General features: G+C 35.9%; 1 protein-coding gene across 2 annotated transcripts in view; it reads right to left on the bottom strand.

Annotated features, from left to right (window-relative positions):
* Positions 1 to 8,507: 8,507 nt before the first annotated feature.
* MANSC1 (MANSC domain containing 1) overlaps positions 8,508 to 19,483 on the bottom strand; it is a 46,691-nt gene continuing 35,715 nt past the window's right edge. For both annotated transcript variants that reach the window (XM_021001516.2, XM_078155801.1), the window contains 2 exons: positions 17,462 to 17,602; positions 8,508 to 11,413 (listed from right to left, as the gene is read on the bottom strand). In XM_021001516.2, coding sequence (XP_020857175.1) covers positions 10,446 to 11,413; positions 17,462 to 17,602 — 1,109 coding nt within the window. In that variant the 3' untranslated portion in view covers positions 8,508 to 10,445. The remainder of the gene's footprint in view (positions 11,414 to 17,461; positions 17,603 to 19,483) is intronic.

Here is a 19,483-nt window from a genome sequence, read left to right as displayed (position 1 = left end):
TCCTTTGCTGTAGATTTGGCTGTTTATAATAGTTAAAATGACTTAGTCACTCAAAGTTGTTCTTAAAACAATATTGCTGTTACTGAATACAACATCCTCTTGGTTGTGCTCATTTCGCTCTTCATTATTTCATGCAAATCTATCCATGGTTTTCTGAAATCAATGAGCTTATCATTTCTTATAGCACAGTAGTATTCCACAATGACCATGTACCACAATTTGTTCAGCCATTCCCCAATTGATAGGTACTACAATTTCCAGTTTTGTCATCACAAAGAGAGCTGCTATAAATGTTTTAGAACATATAGGTTCTTTCCCTTTTTCCCTGATCCTCTTTGGAAATAGACCTAGTAGTGGTATTGCAGTTTTATATCTTTATTGATAATACCCTGACTAATATTAACTTGCATAACTTGCTAAAAGTGTGCCTGTGTAGGTGATGTCAGATAAAGAACAGATCAAGTTGGAAATGTGAGAGAAGACTCTTTGGGGGCTTGCATCAGTGACCCTGCTGCTAAGGACACCAGATTTATGACATTCAGGGAGCTCCATTCAGGCAGAGCCTTTGGAGACCGGAGATGAATGGGCTGGGAGTTTTCACAGATAGGCTAAGTCCAGCAAGTTTCAGATGATTGGAAGTGGCAATATCTGAGTCTGCAGATCCTCAATTCTGATGGTCTGTTAGCCCATACAGGTACAACCATGAGAAATACCTTCAAGTTTCCCTATCCCTTTCTAAACTAGCCTTGAATTAACCATATTTCCACCTTCAGTTTTATAAGGAAATAAGACATTTCCAAACAGATACTGCTGTCCAACGACCCAGAACTCAGGATGGGTGATGGAGATTAGGATTGGGAGATCTAGGTGCCAACCTGAATGGAAAAGGGGAGTCTGTCCTGCTTGAAGTGTCGGAGCAGGGATTGAATGAAAATTTCAGTTATAATGCATGTATTAATATGCCTTATTAAGTAACCACTTGAATTAAATGTCTTTCCTAAATAATAACAGTGGCACGGGTGTTTTAATAAGTCATATCTCAAAGTGATGAAATGACAATAGCTAAGTAAGTTAGGGGTATACTAGTCAAATGATTTGATTGGTTGGGGGGAAAAAACTACCTCTAAGACAAGAGAGAGAATCTGGAATCTCTTATGGAGGGTCAAAGCTAAGTAGTAATTGGCAACCAGTTGCCCTGAGATCCTGAAAAAGAACAGGAAGGTCTGCTAATATGCACTGTACTCTCTGTTATTGGGTAGTAGTCACCATATGGGTGTGTGTGTGTGTGTGTGTGTGTGTGTGTGTGTGTGTGTGTGTGTGTGTGTGTGCGTGCGTGCATGAAATGTGGTAAGTGGAATTTAGAAGGCATGGTTTTTTTTTCTTTTAATCAAGGAAAGATTCACTAGTAGATTCTTCAGTGGAATTAGGGGAGAGACCATTTTATGGACAAGGGTAAAAAATTGAGGTATTGGGCTTCTAAAGTAGAGGAGTCCAGTCCCATATATCCCCTCACTTCCTACTTAGGTAAATCAGTTGAACTCAGGAAAGAAACTGTATAGACCTGCACAGCTGAGGACCCAAGAAGTGGTTTCCTTTGCTTAAGACTGGAATTATCAAGAATAGGAGAGGGTGAGAATAACCAGATGATTCTCTATACTAATAGGCAGCATGGTATAGTAAAAAACAAGCTTCACATGAACCTGACCTGAATTTAAATCTCCACTCCAACACTTATAAACAGTGTGATCTAGGTCCAGTTATTTCACTATTGAGCCTCACCTTCCTTATCTGGTAAAATGGAAGTAATAATACCTGTACTTTGTAAACAAGAAAGAAGTATGCAACTACTGCTTTCACAAGCTGAAAGGTGGATAGCAGTGGGCCTGATCTCTGAGTGGACCCAGCAATCTCAGCTTTTGTATTCCCCCATTGGCTGTAACAGCTGTCTCCTCCATATATCTGTTACATTGCCAGAATATGGACAATATTGAGCACTGAGGGTTTCTCACACAAATCTCTCTTCCTATCGTATCTGATTCCTTAGTGCTACGTGGTAGTGTTAGCAGGTGTGAGAAACTCCTAATCCTGAATGTTGTTCGCATTAAACATTTATAGAGCAGGACCTACCTACCTACCATACCCAATACACACACATACCATATCCCATACACATTTTATGGGATACGTAGAAGACATAGCTTCTTTCCACAAGGAGTTTACAGTCTAGTGGCTTAGAATTTACACTTTGCTTTAATAGGGACTATATTCAACCTTGAAGGTTTCTCATGCAAGTGTCTGTTTTGGCCTCATGGGTTTTACCTTGGGTTTTACCTGGGAACATTGGAAGTTAGGTTATGTCTAGGTCTCTACAAAAAAATAAATAAATAAAGGGATCTTCAGGTCCCATCAGACTAATGAAACATTAACTAAATGACAGGCTTTATTTAACTCAACAACAACAACAAAAAAGCAAAGATTTCATGCTTAAGTCTTTTTCTTTCACCATTGAACCCTATAACATAATATCACAGATTTAGAGGTAGAAGGAGCCTTAGAGGTCATCCAGTTCAACTCCTTCCTTTTACAGATGAGGAAACTGAGGCCAAGAGAGATTAAGTAACTTGCCCCAAATCACACACACGAGTAGTAGGTAGCAGAGGTAAGATTTAAACCTAAGTCTTCTAACCTCAGACCCATAGCTCATCATGCTGCATCATAGCTTCATGATGACCAAAACACTTTTTGAAACTTATAGTACTATCCTCAGTGGGTGTCCCTGGCTAAAAATGGAAACTATTCAGGGTTACTAGGGAATCAAGAACATCTTCCCTCCAGTGAATCTAACTTTCCAGGGAGGCAAAGACTCATGTTCCCATTGCGCAACTAATACAGGAAACTCCAATTTAGACTTTATTTAAACAAGTTCAGTTTTTTCATCTTTTACCATAACCACCAGGTTGTATTGTCTATTGGCTATACAAGTGAGGGAGTAGCCCCCATCTTTGGTATTTGGGGTTTAGTCATTCCTCCCAAAACCTACTCTCTTCCTCCACCAGGTGCCCCAAAGGGCACGACCAGTCCTTGGAACACATGTCTATGCTGCTCTTTCCTCCAGAAGTTGGAAGCTTCATGCAGGCATGTACCATTCTGTGCCACATGAATCTTAGTTATTCACAACTTAGTAGCTTGGGACAAATGGTTCCAAGCCACGTGGTTCAGTTATCTCTGCTATTTAAGGAACTTATGAGAGTTATTATCAAAAAGACTTCCCAATGTCTTCACCATGCTTCACACCACCCACACTCCTTTTCTGGGTTTCCTTACTGAGTAGATCTTTTTCATGTGCAGTGTTCCTTCACACATTTGCTTTCTAGAACCATATTTCTTTCATGGTTCCCATCCCAGCAAGTCCGAGTAGCATTTATGAGATCAAAATTTGCCTCTTGGTATTAGGATTTTAAGTTTATATTTCTTGTAACCTATATTTTTGCATCTGTGCATAGATATCTAAAATTATGGATTTTATTGCTGGCTCTTTTCTTAGATTATACCTCTTGTTGATTTGGGGGCAGCTCTACTGCTATTGTTCTGGCCCTGCAGCTATTCTCTGTGGAATCTAGCTTCAGTAAACATACAAAGATGATTTTCTCCCTCTCCCTTCCTTCTCAGTTGCAGCTATTTTGGTTAAGAAAATACATTTTTATTAGCTCTTGTTAGACACACTCTATTTCACAATCAAGTTGTTCTTCTTTTTACCCTTTGCCCTCCACCCAACATGTTTATTTCCTCTAGTTGCTAATCAAAATAACATTTCGTATTCCTTTCAAGGAACTCTGAGGTATTTGTCAATCAAGTCAGCTAGTTATCAGTTAACAAGATTTTGGAAGCACATACTATGTGCTAGGCACTGTGCTAAGAACTGGGGATACAGGCAGCTGGGTGGAGCAGTGGATAGAGCTCCAGCCTTGGGTTCAGGAGGACCTGAGTTCAAATCCGGCCTCAGACTCTTGACACTTAATAGCTGCATGACCCTGGGCAAGTCACTTAACCCCATTGCCTTACCAAAAAGCAAAAAAAAAAAAATGGTGGATACAAAAAAAGGCAAAAAGCATCTTGTTCTCAGTCAAATGGAGGAAAGAATGTGCTAACAGCTATGTACAAGTGAGATGTATACAATATAAATTGGAGATAATCAATAGAAGAAAGGTACTAACATTAAGGGGATCAGGAAATGTTTCCTGTAAAAGGTGGGTTTTTATCTAGGACATGAAGTAAGTCAAGACTCAGAAATGAGGACAGACAGAATTATGGGCCTGAGGGACAGCCATTGAAAATGCCCAGAGTTGGAAGATGGAGTGTCTCCTGACAACTATGATCAAATTTCAGTTACTGTTATTCAGATGCACTCCTTTGCTGGTTGCAACATGAATACGTTCATTCATACCAACGCTTCCATTATTCTGATTCTCCCCATAATTTGTAAATTATATGGCTATTGCTTTTGTTTTTCTATCTTTTTGTTACCTTTCCCACAAAGACTCCCAGCTTTCAGCTCAAGCATGCCAAGTTTGATCCTGGAGGAGAGTAACATTCTTCCTTCCCCCTCCCCCTTCCCCATAAAGGAGGTCACACTCTCTGGCTCATTTTGAGCCCACCTGGAGTTATTTTAGGAAAAGCTCTTTAAACATTACTTGAGTTTAGCTCACCTAAACTTTCCCTAAGAAATGTTAACAGAATCCTTTCTGGAAAAGTTACTTTAGTAGATATCAGTCATAGGACAACTATTTATTTTCTGCATTACAAAAGAAATATTTAAAATTCAAAGGAATAATAAGCACACACTGGCAAACATTTAAAACAAAAAAAAATGACAAAAGAATTGTAGGAATCCATGAACAGATATGCAATAGGCTTTTTTCTTTTTATCCATGAACAGATATAGAAAAGAAATGAGGCACTTAACGAGGTTTATCACCTCAGTTAACTTTCCTGGGAAGTAAAGATTCCCAGGAGACTTGGGAGAGTGCTGGACAGATTTTACTTTCACCTCAATCTGCCCCTATGTGAACAATAATTCACCCAAGGTTCATAATCAGCCGTGCATGCAGGGCTCATTGTCCTAACAGTGGTAATCTCCTCTGAGAAGCGAATAGTGATAGGAAGCACTTTCAACTAAGCAATCAGCACTCAGAACTCTCAATGACTTTTGAGATCATGAGATAGCTACCAAACTGGGAACATTCACTTGAGAGTTACTGTTTGGTTAGGGGAAGAAACACGAAGCAGAAGGGGAAAATAGGAACTTGAGAGAGTCTCAGGTTTGCCTAGACGTGTACCTGCTCTTAGTGTTATATGCTTATCACTACCATAGATGCTGCTGGGGAGAAGGGGGGAAAGATCCTCTTCTTCCCACCCCACTGGCAGTCTAAGGGAGAGATGGCAGTGTCCCGGTGAAACAAATAACAAAATGGGAAAAGAGATTGCTTCTCTCTTTAAATCTGAGTGTGGGGACAGCTAGGTGGTGCAGTAGATAAAGCACCTGCTCTGGAGTAAGGAGGACGTGAGTTCATATCCGGCTTCAGACATTTGACACTTAACTACCTGTGTGACCCCTGACAAGCCACTTAACCCCATTGCCTAGCCCCCCCAAAAAAACTCACTAAGTGGTCAATTCTACCTCTGCTTATGCGTGCTTTTTAGTGAGCATATGTGCCACTGGAAGTGACCCAATTATGGGGCTCACCCAAAGGGGCCTAGGCACAGAAGTGGTCCATGGGAGATGCCCCAGGCCAGGAGATAGGGGAGAGGTCCCCCTGATTACTGCCACATCACTTGTATAGAATTTACTTTCGGTCAACTCTTATTACACTTCTATTTACCTTATTAAAATGGGCAGCTAGTTGGGGCAGTGGAGTCAGGAAGATATGAATTCAAATTTGCCTCAGACGTGTACTAGCTGTGTAACCCTGAACAAGTCACTTGACTCAGCTTGCCTTGGTGGAGAAGGAAATGGAAAACCACTGCAGTATCTTTGACAAGAAACCCCTAAATGGGATCACAAAGAGTCAGACACAACTACAGCAACACCTTATTAAAGTTTTGCTTCATGGTTGGTTCATGTATCAAAGGTCCTTGCTAGGTTTCATTTCTTGTGTAGAACTCCCAGGAACTTATTTTTGTTGAAATAAATTTTTTTTTAAAGAAGTAGATTCTTTTTTTTATTGTTATTCTTAAGTAACACGTTTGGGAAAGAAACCCAATTTCCCTTGACTCTTTCAGTTGTTTTTCACTTTGGATGAAAATGCTGTGCAATTCAGTTCAGTATATTTTTGATAGGTGATGTTTCTTTTCCTCTTTGTTTGCTTAATCATTCTTTCACTTTAATTTTAAAATGTGATGACATGTCTAGATAAATTAAAACTAGAATTAGTGTTCAGTAGACTGTGTCAATCTATACTATGGTCCTTGATTTCAATAATTCTGGAATATTTTCTTAAAGGATTTACTGAAATATGGTATTCACATTCCTCCTTTTCTTTACTTTTTCCAGGGGTGGAGATGAGGTAGAAAGACAAATAACTCATACATTATTTCTTCTGGTTTTATCCTCTAATTCTGTTACTTTTGCTTATAGAATTATCATATATTCTTGCAATTGTGTTAATTGCTGAATTTGGTTTGCTGTTTTCTCTATTGCTTCTTTTTTTTTGTCCCCTATCATAACAATTCTATTTCTCAGTGAATCATAGTGCTATTAATATTCTCCATTGATGTTTCAAAGTTGTTGAGTTTCATTGCTATATCTTTTTGCTCCTTCTTCACTGATTTGTCGTAGTGGTGACCCCTCCACCTCTAGCATCTCTTCAATTCTGACTCAGCACATGACTCCCCAGACTATTTATGAATCTTGTCCTGTGAGAATAACTATTCCTTCCTGCTTTTCAGCTCCCTTTTATGTGTTATCTTACCCCACGAGAACATAAGCTCCTTGAAGGCAGGGACTACCTTTCTTTTTGCTTGTATTTATATTCCCAACACTTAGCACAGTATCAAATACATAGTAGGTCTTTAGTAAACCGCTTCATCTATCTACATTTCATCTTTATTGATGTCAGATTTTTCTTGATTTTTCTTAGTAAGCTTCTTATCCATGTTGAATTGTCATGAGATAGATCCAGTTTTGTTCCTAGAGCTTTTTTTGGTGTTGCTCCACTATTTTTCTTTGGTGTTTTCTCATCTGTTCCTTTAATACATAACATGTGGAGAACTTTATTTATGTATTTATTTTGCTTATCCATTTCCCTGCAATCTATTTTATTTTCTGTGATATGATTTTCTCACAAATGTTTTTTTGTTCATCTTTTACTTTGGTTTTTCTGCTCCTGTTTTGGAGAGGAGGTTGGGGGGCTGAGGAAAGTCTCACAACTCCCTCATTTTACATATAAGGAAAATGACACTTAGAAAAATGAAACAATTTAGCATAATAAGTAATAAGTAGCAAGGACTTCTAACTTCAAATCCAATATCCTCTCCACTTCACCATGTTGCTTGTGTGTGTGTGTGTGTGTGTGTGTGTACTGGCACAGATGAGCTAGAGTTTTTTTTTTATGTGAGAGATACGATCTGTACTTTGTTGCTGTTGCTATCATTCAGTCATGTCTGACCCTTCATGACTCCATGGACCATACATAGCATGCCAGGCCCTCCTACCCGCTACTATTTCTTGAAGTCTGTCCAAGTTTATGTTTGTTGTTTCCATGATACTATCCATCATTTAAAATCTAATGGGGTCTAGTTACATTGTATCTACAGATAAAAGCAATTCCCTATTTCACCTGTCTTGAAGACAGGGTTTTTTTTTTAAATTTTTAAAGTGTGTCATAAACCCCTTAAGCAGTCTGGTGAAATTCATGGACTCCTCAGAATAATTTCAATTATTTAGCATTTTTATAGCACTTACTATGTGCCAGGCACTAGGCTAAGTACTTTACAAATATTATCTCATTTGATCTTACAAAACCTCTGGAAGGTAGGAACTATTAGTATCTTCATTTTACAGTTGAGGAAACTGAGGAAAATAGAGGTTATGTGATTGCCCAAAGACACACAGCTAATAAATGTTTGAAGCAGAATTTGAACTCAGTTCTTCCCAATTCCAGATCCACTCTAGCCATAGAATTATAAAGAAAAACAATCATATTGAATAAAGAAATATTTCCCCCCATCCAGTTCACAAGCCCTCTGGAATCTGTTCATAGAATTCCTGCTGAAGGGAGTAGCAAGGATTGTTACCTCAGCCTCTACGGTGGTGACAGCAAGCAGAGAAAATCATAAGAGCTACTGAGTTGTCCCCTTCTTTCAGTGGCACAGAACTGATCAGGGTGGCCAGGATGTTGCAAGAAACAGTGAAGAAATTTTTCATTCATGTCAGCAGCAGGACTTATTTACACTTATTACACTCTTCAAATCCACAAACAAATCACAGAAGAGAATAAAATTCAATGATATTTTGGTTCTTATTCAACTTTTTATTTCATGAAATTGCTTTAAGTTTACAAAAAGCCAGTGGATATCTGTATCAAGCCATTCAGCTGAAAAATAGTTTGAAAGTTTTGAAATACAGCATGAATGCAAATAATGTGGCCACTTCACGGGATTCATTATTCATCCTAATTGGATCTTAGCTGTAAACAAGTTTTCCTTCCAATAGGCGCTCCACATAGAGAAGAAAAGGAATAAGTTTCATTTGAGTGGTTTCCTCCTTGTGCTCTTAACTGTACTTACTATACTACTGTCCTCTAGTGTTCATGGTTGAAAGTCTAAATATGTATTTACAGATTTAAAAAAACAGGCAAGACAATTCACTAAAATACATGGCAAATTTTTCTTGATAAAGCATTTTATGTAAGTAGCAGTGTGCACTATTGTATTCCTAGGAATCAAAGCATGCCAATCAGGGCTTTTTTTTTTTAAAGCCCAGAACATTATTTCTAATATAGAAGAAGAGCTAGAAAGGAATTTGGAAGTTATCTAGTCCAGCAGTCTCAAATTCAAATTGCATATTTGCTTCAAGTTTATTTCTCTAATGTATTTCAACTCTTTCTATCTAAATCTTTTTCTGGGGCAGCTAGGTGGTGACACTTACTAGCTGTGTGACCCTGGGCAAGTCACTTAACCTCAATTGCCTACAAAACCAACCAAAAAAAAAGTCTATCTAAATTTTTTTCTCAACAAAATTTTTTGATCAAATTTCTTTTGACTAAAGAGCCATATGATATTAATTTAGGATTACCATCTTGGATTTGAAATCCCTAGTATGGTCCAACTGCCTCATCCTACAAGTGAGACTCAAAGAAATGAAGCATCTCTGTAAGATCACCCAATTAACTGTTGACACATAGTTCTCCAGAAGTTTAAATTGAGAGGCAGCATGGTATAGTTGAAGGAGAAATGGATAATGGAGGCAGATCTCTATTTTAATTCCAGCTTTGCTACTTACTGGCTATATTACTTTGGACAATTTAATTAACTTCTCTAGGCCTACTTTTTTCTCACTTATAAATTTAGGAATGTGGACCAGATTTACAAAATCACTTCCATATTTAAGCCTACAACTGGTGAAGTTTACATTAAAAATTCATAAACATCAAAGTAAATGATATTAGCTCATGTACAAATTTGGAAAACTTTTTATTTTCTCAATGAAACAACACAACTCAAATAAAATAGAAGTAATTTATGTAGCCCCTTGACTACCATACTAAAAATGACCCCAAAAGCTCTTTTGGCAAGTAATGAAGCTGAGCTAGCCTGCAAAATGACCTCTTAAGAATATATCACAATGTATAATTAGGTATATTTGTCATTAAAACATGATACAAATTTTAATTAATTAATAACTTGGCTGATAGGGATAATTTTAAAAATACAGAACTGGACATGATGATATACTTCTCAGGGTCAACAGATTTATTTAATTCCTGATTAGAAACAAATCTAAGTGGTATAATGTTCAAATTTTTTATATAGTGTTTAAAGGCTAATAGAAAAAATATAATTATATTCAAAGAACTTTCATGAGAAAGTTGATCTTATCTGGAATCAGAAATATCATTTTATTAGGATCCCAAAGTCACATCATTTTTTTCTTCTATAACCTAGTTGTTTTTTAATGTACTAATTGTTCTGTGATATTTTGGTAGCACTTTAGTATACTCAATATTTTAGTCAAATTTCTGGAGTTAACTGGTTCAGTTCTGTTCTTTTTTCTTCTTAATGGCATTAGCAAGGGCTAGTCTCTAAAATGTAATCACTTTCTGGTTTTTTTTTTAAATGACACTAGCAAGGGCTAGTCTCTAAAATGTAATCTTCTGGAAGCTAACAGATAAAAATAATTTGGGTTTTCTAGTTGCTTGGCTAAAAATCAAAGGCACTTTTTTTTCTCTTTAAATATCAACATAGATTCCATTGATCAAATAATCTAGTCTGGAATACTTTTTTCTCTGAAGGGATTCTGACAGCTTTCTGCCCAGTAGTATGAGACCTATTACTAAAAACAACAGTCCACAGAACAATGTGCCTATGAGTGTGCACTTTTCAAACTGAAGACGGAATCTATTTCTTGGAACATTATAGAGTTGGGGGTTGTCTAAACCAAGGCTCCCATTTTCATGGGAAGCAATTTTATTTACAGCAAAGGAATCAACACTTGATGATGGAAATGTCGAAGAGTACTTAAAATCACCTTTGTTAGAAATTGGATAATTGGTGGTTTCTTTAAACTGCACTGTTTTTAAAGTGACTTTCATCCTTGTAGCTGCACTGGGCATTGTAGTTGAAGCTGTTTTTGTTGTTATGGTAGGCTGGCTTGTAGTGGCTGTAAAAGCTGTAGAAGTTGTGGGAGTGGGGGGCTGAGTAGTAGAAACAGGTTGAGGAGTAGTGAAGACTGTAGGATGAGGCTCAGTGGTAACTTTTAAAGGAACATCTAATTTCTGGGAAATTGTAGAAGGCATCAGAGGAGGGATAGTGGATTGCAAAGCAGCAGGTAGTGGAGTAGTGGGGACAATGGACTGAGATGTAGCAGCTGCCTTAGACGGAAATACAATTACATTTTCAGACAATACATTAGCTACTTTTTGTTTCGAGGAAAGCTCTGAGCTCTGAAGAAGGCCTTTATTTTTGGATACAGGAAGCTGTGAACTCAGTTCATCACTCTCATTTACTGCTTTCCCCAAGTTATCTTGGAAGCCAAGCTGCTGAGAAACTGTAGCTTTTGGCAAAATATTACTATGGGTCAGTTGAGTTGTTAGCTGTGCAGAGTCCATGACTTCTTGTGAAGATTTTCCAAGCAAGTAATAACTTTTTGGGGTTGCATCTGGATGTGGTAAATCAGCTTTGTGCAAAGGAGAAAAATCTGAAAGTATACAGAAAATAAAAGAATATTTAAGGATTTTCTTGCAAAAGAGGGTTAACAAGTTAACCGTTTATCAATCTACAAAATAGAGACATTCACAGATGGTAAATGAAAATGAGATTTCGTGGGAACGAGGAATAGTGTGGCCTTGCCTTCCAGTGCCATAGAGCTAACCTGAGTAGGCAAAGTGCTAGAAAAAAGAGTGGGGGAATCTTTCACTAATGTCAGCAGGAGGAATTACTGACATAATACATAATTAAAATCCCCTGATAAATGACTGGAGAGTCTTTAAAATTCGATGGCACTTTAGTTCTGACTCAACTTTTTTACTTCATCAAAATGAAGTTTACAAAAAGCCATTGAATGGCATATATGGATGAACTGTGAAGAAAAGAGTAATCAATCCCAAATAAGGTATGAATAGTGATGTTCCATGGTCCCCTTTCCTTGAATCAGGGATACAATTTCCCAATATTCTTTTTACAGCTGACTTGCAAATAGCCTTTACATACAAACATCTGGTTGCACATTGCCTTCACCAAATCAATCAGTCAATCAACAAACATTTATTAAGTGCTTAATATGTGTCAGGCACTGTTAAGCGCTAGAAATGTATACAGAAAACAAAAACAGTCCCTGTTAAATCACAGAATTAGAAAGGATCTCAAGGGCCATCTAGTACAGCCCTGACTTCACTTATTCTGACTACTTCCTTTCAATGTAAAAAACAAACAAAACAAAAACAACCAACAAATTTTTAGTTGGTGGGAAGGGGGAGGGATGCAGAGGCTAGTTTGGCGATGGTAAATTTGCAGGATATAAAAATGTCCTATTTAAGAAATTATCCAATAAATATTCACTAAAAGTAGAAGCCTCTGGGTTTTGTTTTATTGATTTTATATCAGACAACTCAAAGTATGACTATATAATACTGTGATTGATTAAAAAAATCAAATATATCACACGTATCCAAATGTGTGTGGAAGCTGTGAAATAATTCTAATTATTCTGCTATTGTTCAAAAAGGAGTTCCAAAACTGTTTTCATTAAATAGTTTCTAATCAAGGAATAGGCATATGAGTGTATGTGTGTGTATATACTTATTCTTGGAAAGTGAAAATTAAGGATCGTTCAAAAACCTTATTGAGAAAATTCTCTTCTATGGTTTCCTAATTCACTTGATTTCAACTAATAAGATTGTCCTGTTCTTCATTTGTGGAAATCTTTACATAATCTAATTCCTTGAATACATATTTGAAAGGAATACAGAAAGAATAACCTAAGGAAAATTCCCACAAGATGGGTGAATAGTAAGAAGGGAGCCAGCTATGCCAAAATCTTATAAAGGAAATAGAAGCAATAACTAACTATATCCCCATGCTACAGTGGGGAGAAGAAAGAGGGAAGAAGAGAAAGGAAGGATGAATAGAGGCAAAAATAGAGAAGGAAAGAGACAGAAAATGGGGGGAAGGGTAAAAATTACCCAGAGAAGGAGAAATATTATAATTATAATAATAGCAGGCATTTATATAATGCTTTTAAGGTTTATAAAATACTTAAAAATATCTAATTTTGTTGTCAAAACAATTCTGAGAGGGAGATGCTATTTTTATACCCATTTTACAGTTGGGGAAACTGAGGAAGAGAGGTTAAGTGACTTGCCCAGGCTCCCACAGCTGTTAAGTATCTGAGTTTGGATTTGAACTCAGGTCTTTCTGACTCCAAGTCTCACACTAGACACTGTGCCACTTAGCTTCTTGACCATAGTTTCTTCTTTTGGATTTATAGTGTACAGCTTCACAGTTCAGGTATGTTACCACTCTTTATGCACCGAGCAGAATGATTCACTACTTCCCATCTCTCCATCCATTTGGGGAAAAGGGCCATAAAGTAGGAGGATCATTCATTCTCTCTCTCTCTCTCTCTCTCTCTCTCTCTCTCTCTCTCTCTCTCTCTCTCTTTCTCTCTCTCTCTGTCTCTCTGTCTCTCTCTTTGTAGAAAGCAGAATTTATTCATATTTTTTTAGTTTTCAACATTCACTTTATAAGATTTGAATTCTAAATTTTTTTCTCCCCCCCCCTTCCCCAAGACAGCATACGATCTGACATAGGCTATACATGTATAGTCGTATTAAACATATTTCTACATTAGAAATGCTGTGAAAGAAGAATCAGAACAAAAGGGAAAAACCACAAGAAAGAAAAAACAAAAACAAAAAGAGAAAATGGTATGTTTCAATCTGCATTCAGACTCCATAGTTCTTTCTCTGGATGTGGATAGCATTTTCCATCATGAGTCTTTTGGAATTGTCTTAGATCATTGTATTGCTGAGAAGAGCTAAGCCTATCAAAGTTGGTCATCACACAATGTTGCTGTTACTATGTACAGTGTTCTCCTGGTTCTGTTCACTTCACTCTGTATCAGTTCATGTAAATCTTTCCAGGTTTTTCTGAAATCTGCTTGCTCATCATTTCTTATAGAATAATAGTATTAGGAAGGTTGTTCTCATACTACACATAACACTAGGTCAACAAATACAGAGCCAATATAAGAGGAGTTGTGATGCAAATTTTGCCCATAGATCCTGATCAGGGAACTAGCCCTCTTAATCTTTAGTTCTATTATCACCTTTCCTTATGTCTCCCAATAAATCTAATTCTAACCTAGCTCTAATTCCCAAAAGAATAAAGCTAACTCTAGCACTATCCCTAATTCCTATTGCTAACCTTAACCTAAATGCTTCTCAAAATAATGCCCCTAATCTTAATCCTAAATTTACTGACCCTAATTCCTCCCAAATTTAACCTTAAAACCTTAACACTGAGATCCCCATATTCACTCTCCTCTGCTACCTCTTCCTTTCTACTTCTTGAGGAATTCCTACTGCTACCCTTTTGCCACTCCATAAAGTGAAAAGAATTCCTTTCCTCTCCTAATACTGAAAGGACTCCCTGTCTAGCTAGAAAAAAGGAGAGAAGATGGATTTCCTGCTCTGATTTTCCCGTCCTACTGTAAAGTATAAGAAACCCCCCCATTAATGATGAGAGGATTCCCTGCTCCCCATACTAGGGCATAGTGCTCTTCAATACCATATTTAACATACTTAAGTAATCAGTTTTACCCTTCTTCTACCCCTTCTACCACTCTTATCCCTGAAGAGAAATATTTAATAGTAAATTTTAAAAAATAAATTCCATAAAATAAGAAATCTTAAAGATAAAATTTCCTCAGAAATGCATGTTAAACCTTCAGTGGAGGGATGGAAGAAAGATGAAATGATTCAGTAAATTGGATCACAAATGTGTAGAATAAATAAAAAGAGGTGTCTAATTCAATAAAAGAAACATACTACAAGAGATAAAGGAACAGCAAAGGAAACTGTAAAATGACGTCTAAGAACTAAAAACCTTAGTATAAATGAAAAATAAGAGAATAAAGGAAGTCAAAGAGTAATAGGTACCAAAAATTAAACTTAAGAGCAAGTTTGGATGAAATAATACTGAAAAAATCAACTGTGGATATGGAGGATAAAATAATAGATTTGGAAATTTTAAAAAGGCAAATATTAGATTAGTTGGACTAATATAATGACAAAGAAATATGATGACAAAATATATATGACAAAGAAAACTAGACATTCTATTAATTAACTAATGGACAGCTAGGTGGCACAAGTAGATAACATGGTGGGCCTACAGTCAAGAAGACCTAAGTGCAAATGTAGTCTCAGACATTTACTAGCCATGTGACCATGGGCAAGTTGCTTAACCTGCTTCCTCACCTGTAAACTAGGGACATTAATAGCACCTACCTCTCAGGGTTGTTTGAGGATCAAATGAGATGATACATGTAAAGTACTTTGCAAACTTTAAAGAACTATAGATTACCTAACTGATAACTGATCAAAGGATATTGAAAAAGCAACTTTTAGAGGAAGAAATCAAAGGTATAAATAATCATGTGAAAAATACTGTAAATGACGAAATGCAAATTAAAACAACTCTGAGGTACCACTTCACTCCTATCAGTTTAGCTAACAGGACAGAAAAAGGAATTGACAAATGCTGGAGGGAATGTGGAAAAATAAGTGTACTGTTGGCAGATCTGTGAGCAAGTCTAACTTGTCCAAAACTATATCCAAAGGGCCATAAAACTGTGCATATCACTACTAGGTCTATACACCAAAAAAAAAAAACAAACAAAAAACAAAGAAAAAGGAAAAGAATCTAGTACAAAAATATTTATAGCAGCTCTTTTTGTGGTGGCAAAGAATTGGAAACTGAGGGGATACTCATCAAGTGGGAATGGCTGAACAAGTTATAGTATATGAATATGATGTAACACTGTTGTGCTGTGTGAAAACCTGGGAGGACCTCTAAGAACTAATGCAGAATGAGGCGATCAGAACCTGAAGAATAATTTATATAGTAACAGCAATACTGTAAAGATAATCAACTGCGAAAAACTTAGTAACCCTGACCAATACAATGATTCACCATAATTCCAAAGGACTCATGACGAAAAATGCTACCCATTTCTAGATAGAGAACTGATGAATTCAGTAAAAATTGAACCATATTTTCTTTTTCTTTCTTATTTTCCCTGAGCATGACTAATGTGGAAATATGTTTTGCATGACTTCATATGCACAAATGATATTGTAATTCTTGCCTTCTCAATGGGTAGAGGAAGGGGAAGAGGATGGGAGAGAATTTGAAACTAAAAATTTTTTTAATTTAATAAAAAATAAGGAGCTATAAAAATCCTAGCTATTATTATTAATTAGAGAAAGTTTTCCAGGTAGACAAGATCAAACAACACTGCAATTAGAATACAGGTGCCCCCCCAACAAGAAGTAATCTTAACTTAAATATATAATTGCTAGATTTCAGAATTACAAAGAAACTTTAAAAAAAAACCTGTGCATCAAAAAAGAAAAAAAGACATCACATTTTAAAAATTTGAGTAATGTTGAACTTTTTGAAATGCACAAAACTATGAATCTTCAACCAAAATATACAGAAATCATATTAGAAAATAAGATGTAATTCCTAAAACACATATCATGTTTGAAAATAAAAGAATATATTTCATAGAAAAACAAGACTTAGAAGAATTTACCAACAAAAATCTACAGCTTAAAGAGATCCTCAAAAGCTGTAAATGAAGAGCTCCAAATAAGTTCCTAACAAAATAATAAAATTTTTTACATGTAGTTAATATTTTATATATGTACATCATACATATTAAATATAATAAGGGAAACAACATTTTTCTAACTGTAATAGAAATAATCAAATTAGAGTTTGGGTTCAAATTAAATATTATGATTGACACAAAATGTAAAGCACATTCAAATATATTTACTAAAATTTACTCAAATTATATTTACTAAAAAGCATTTAACACAAATGAGAAAAAAAACAATAAAAAAGAAGCGACAAAAGAGAAAGCTGAAAATTCCAAAGTCAAAGCTCCTTTGTATAATAAAAAGGGGGTTAAATTTCATGGAATTATAACAATCATCTAAAAAACCAAATAAATATATCTTGTTAACTAGTTATAATATTTGAAACAGACATAGGAGATTAAAATAGATTTCAATATATCCAGAAAACATTAAGAACATTAAGATAATGTCAGAAGACAAATCAGAATTATTGCTAATAGCAATAAATGTCAATGTTCTGAGCTATCTCATTAAAAGAAAAAGTTATAGGAAGGATATAGCTAGATTGAAATTTAAAAGTTTCATCTAAAACAAAATATACAAATGCAAGTTTAAGAAAAATACAAGTGGTATTAATGGTATCTTATAAAGTGGAATTCAAACCAGAAAACATTGAGACAGATAACAATATCACCTACTGATGAATGGAAAAATGAACAATAAATATGTACCTCTTCTCAATTATAAGAATGAAGTGATATAACAATTAAATTCATATAGTTGGGGATTTAAACACATTATCAAACTATGGAAATCAAGTCAAAGATAAATAGTAAAGAAATAGTAGACATGAATGGCTTATTAAAAAGTTACATTACCTTTCAGTATCCTATAAGTCATAACTCCCTTTGCTGTTTTCAATGGACAAGCTTCTTCACTGGGGCAATAAAACAAGTAGCAATTTGGTTGTTTAGTTGCCTTCCGGGCATCAAAGATGATCAAATTACACTCTTTGTTCCCTACAATGAATGAAATACTTAAATATTTTACATAAGTCAGTAAACATAGGCAATTTCTTATGTGTTACTATGGCAGACTGAGCAGGAAGAAGCACATGTATTTCATATTCTCACATAATCATCTCTGTTCACAACCAAGACAGTTAAAGGTAGAGTGAATTTTGTTGTTCATTTTTATCAGATTATTTGTTACAAATGTAGAACTAAATATCGGTAAAACTAAATAAACTTGCAACTACTTAGATTTGAGTAATTCATTTCAACTCATAAAATATCCATAATAGTGTCAGCAATTTCCTCTAAGTCTACATCAGCTTTGCTTATTCATTCACTCTCAATCATTTAGTCCTTTTATATGGCTGTCATTTGTGTGTACTCTGTTCTTATGGTATATTTTTCCTTTGTACTAATTCTTATTGGTCTTTCTAGATTTGTTTATACTTTTCATACTGATGTATCTTAATTGATTTATGATATACTAGTATGTTAATATACTTTATTCACCTGTGGCAGTAAAAAACTGGAAACAAAGTGAGTATTCATCCAGTGGCATGTGACTGAATAAATGGTGGTCCTGTATGTGGAGGTAACATGGGAAGATTTGTAAGAACTGATAACAAGCTGAAATATGTAGAACCAAAAAAAAAAATGCACCATGATTACAATAATGTAAATGGCTTTATCTATAAATGGAAACCAGACAGAATGATTGAAAAACCAACCCATGACAGTCCTGAAGAACAGACAATAAAACATATCTCATTACTCATGGCAGGAATCTGGGATCTCATGGATACTGGCATCCCTTGAAGTTTGCATTGCATTTAAACCTTTTTATCTTGTTCATGGCATCCTATAAATACTCTACAGAAGATCCACACGATGTGTTAGAGACCTTCAGCAGGTGCCAGTGCAACCCTTGTGCTGTGCATCTGATAGCTCCCACTCTTACTAAATGATTGGCCAACGTCCTTTTTCAATCATATATGTCTTGGATGGGATTATATCATTCATATCACCTTCTTACTTGCAAGATATGAGTGGCAATATTCAGGAGCATACTTAACACCCACCAAATATCCTTTCATTGTCCTACACATCTCAGAGTTACAATATCCTATGATGTGCAACGTATAGCATCACCAGAACACTGAAGTTAGATAAATATGCTTTTGTTTCAGGAAGCAACTTTGGTATAGTCTACAAACAATTATTTCTCTACCTCTATGTCCTTTGCAACACCTTTTGGGGATATACAGGAATTATCTCCAAGATAATATTTTTACCTATCCTTATCATGAGAATTGCAAGAGAAAACAACCGAGTGTCTCATGAAATTATTTTTGTTGCCTTTAAGTGATTGATGAATGAATGAAAAAAGGATTTATTAGGCATTTACCATGTGCTAAGCACTGTATTTAGTGCTGGGGAATACAAAAACAAGACACTCCTTATTCTTAAGGAATTCATATTATAATTGGGGGGAGACAATATATATTGGAGGGTTCAAAAGCAGAACAAATTGCAAGACCTAGGGATCTTTAGAATGTACTGGCAAGTCAGATGGCAATACTGGGGGATCTGAGGTGAGTAAGCAAAAGGGCAGATATCAATGCCTGGGGATCCAGAGGATATACTGGCAGGATTGTTGTAAGACAGAAGTAGCTAGGTGGCGTGGAATCAGGAAGACCTCAGTTCAAATGCAGCTTCAGACAACTTACTAGCTATGTGACCCTGGACAAATTATTTAACCTCTGATTGTTTCAGTTTCCTAAACTATAAAATGGGGATCATAACAGTACCTATCTCACAGGATTGTTGGGAAGATCAAGTGAAATAATATTTGTAAAGCACTCCGTTCAGTGTCTGCCACATAGTAGG

Source organism: Phascolarctos cinereus, unplaced genomic scaffold (genome assembly GCF_003287225.1).
Source record: "Phascolarctos cinereus isolate Bilbo 61053 unplaced genomic scaffold, phaCin_HiC Scaffold_1;HRSCAF=81, whole genome shotgun sequence".
Classification (NCBI taxonomy): Eukaryota; Metazoa; Chordata; class Mammalia; order Diprotodontia; family Phascolarctidae; genus Phascolarctos; species Phascolarctos cinereus.
Note: the sequence above shows the minus strand (reverse complement) of the source record. Positions and strands in the feature narration are given on the sequence as shown.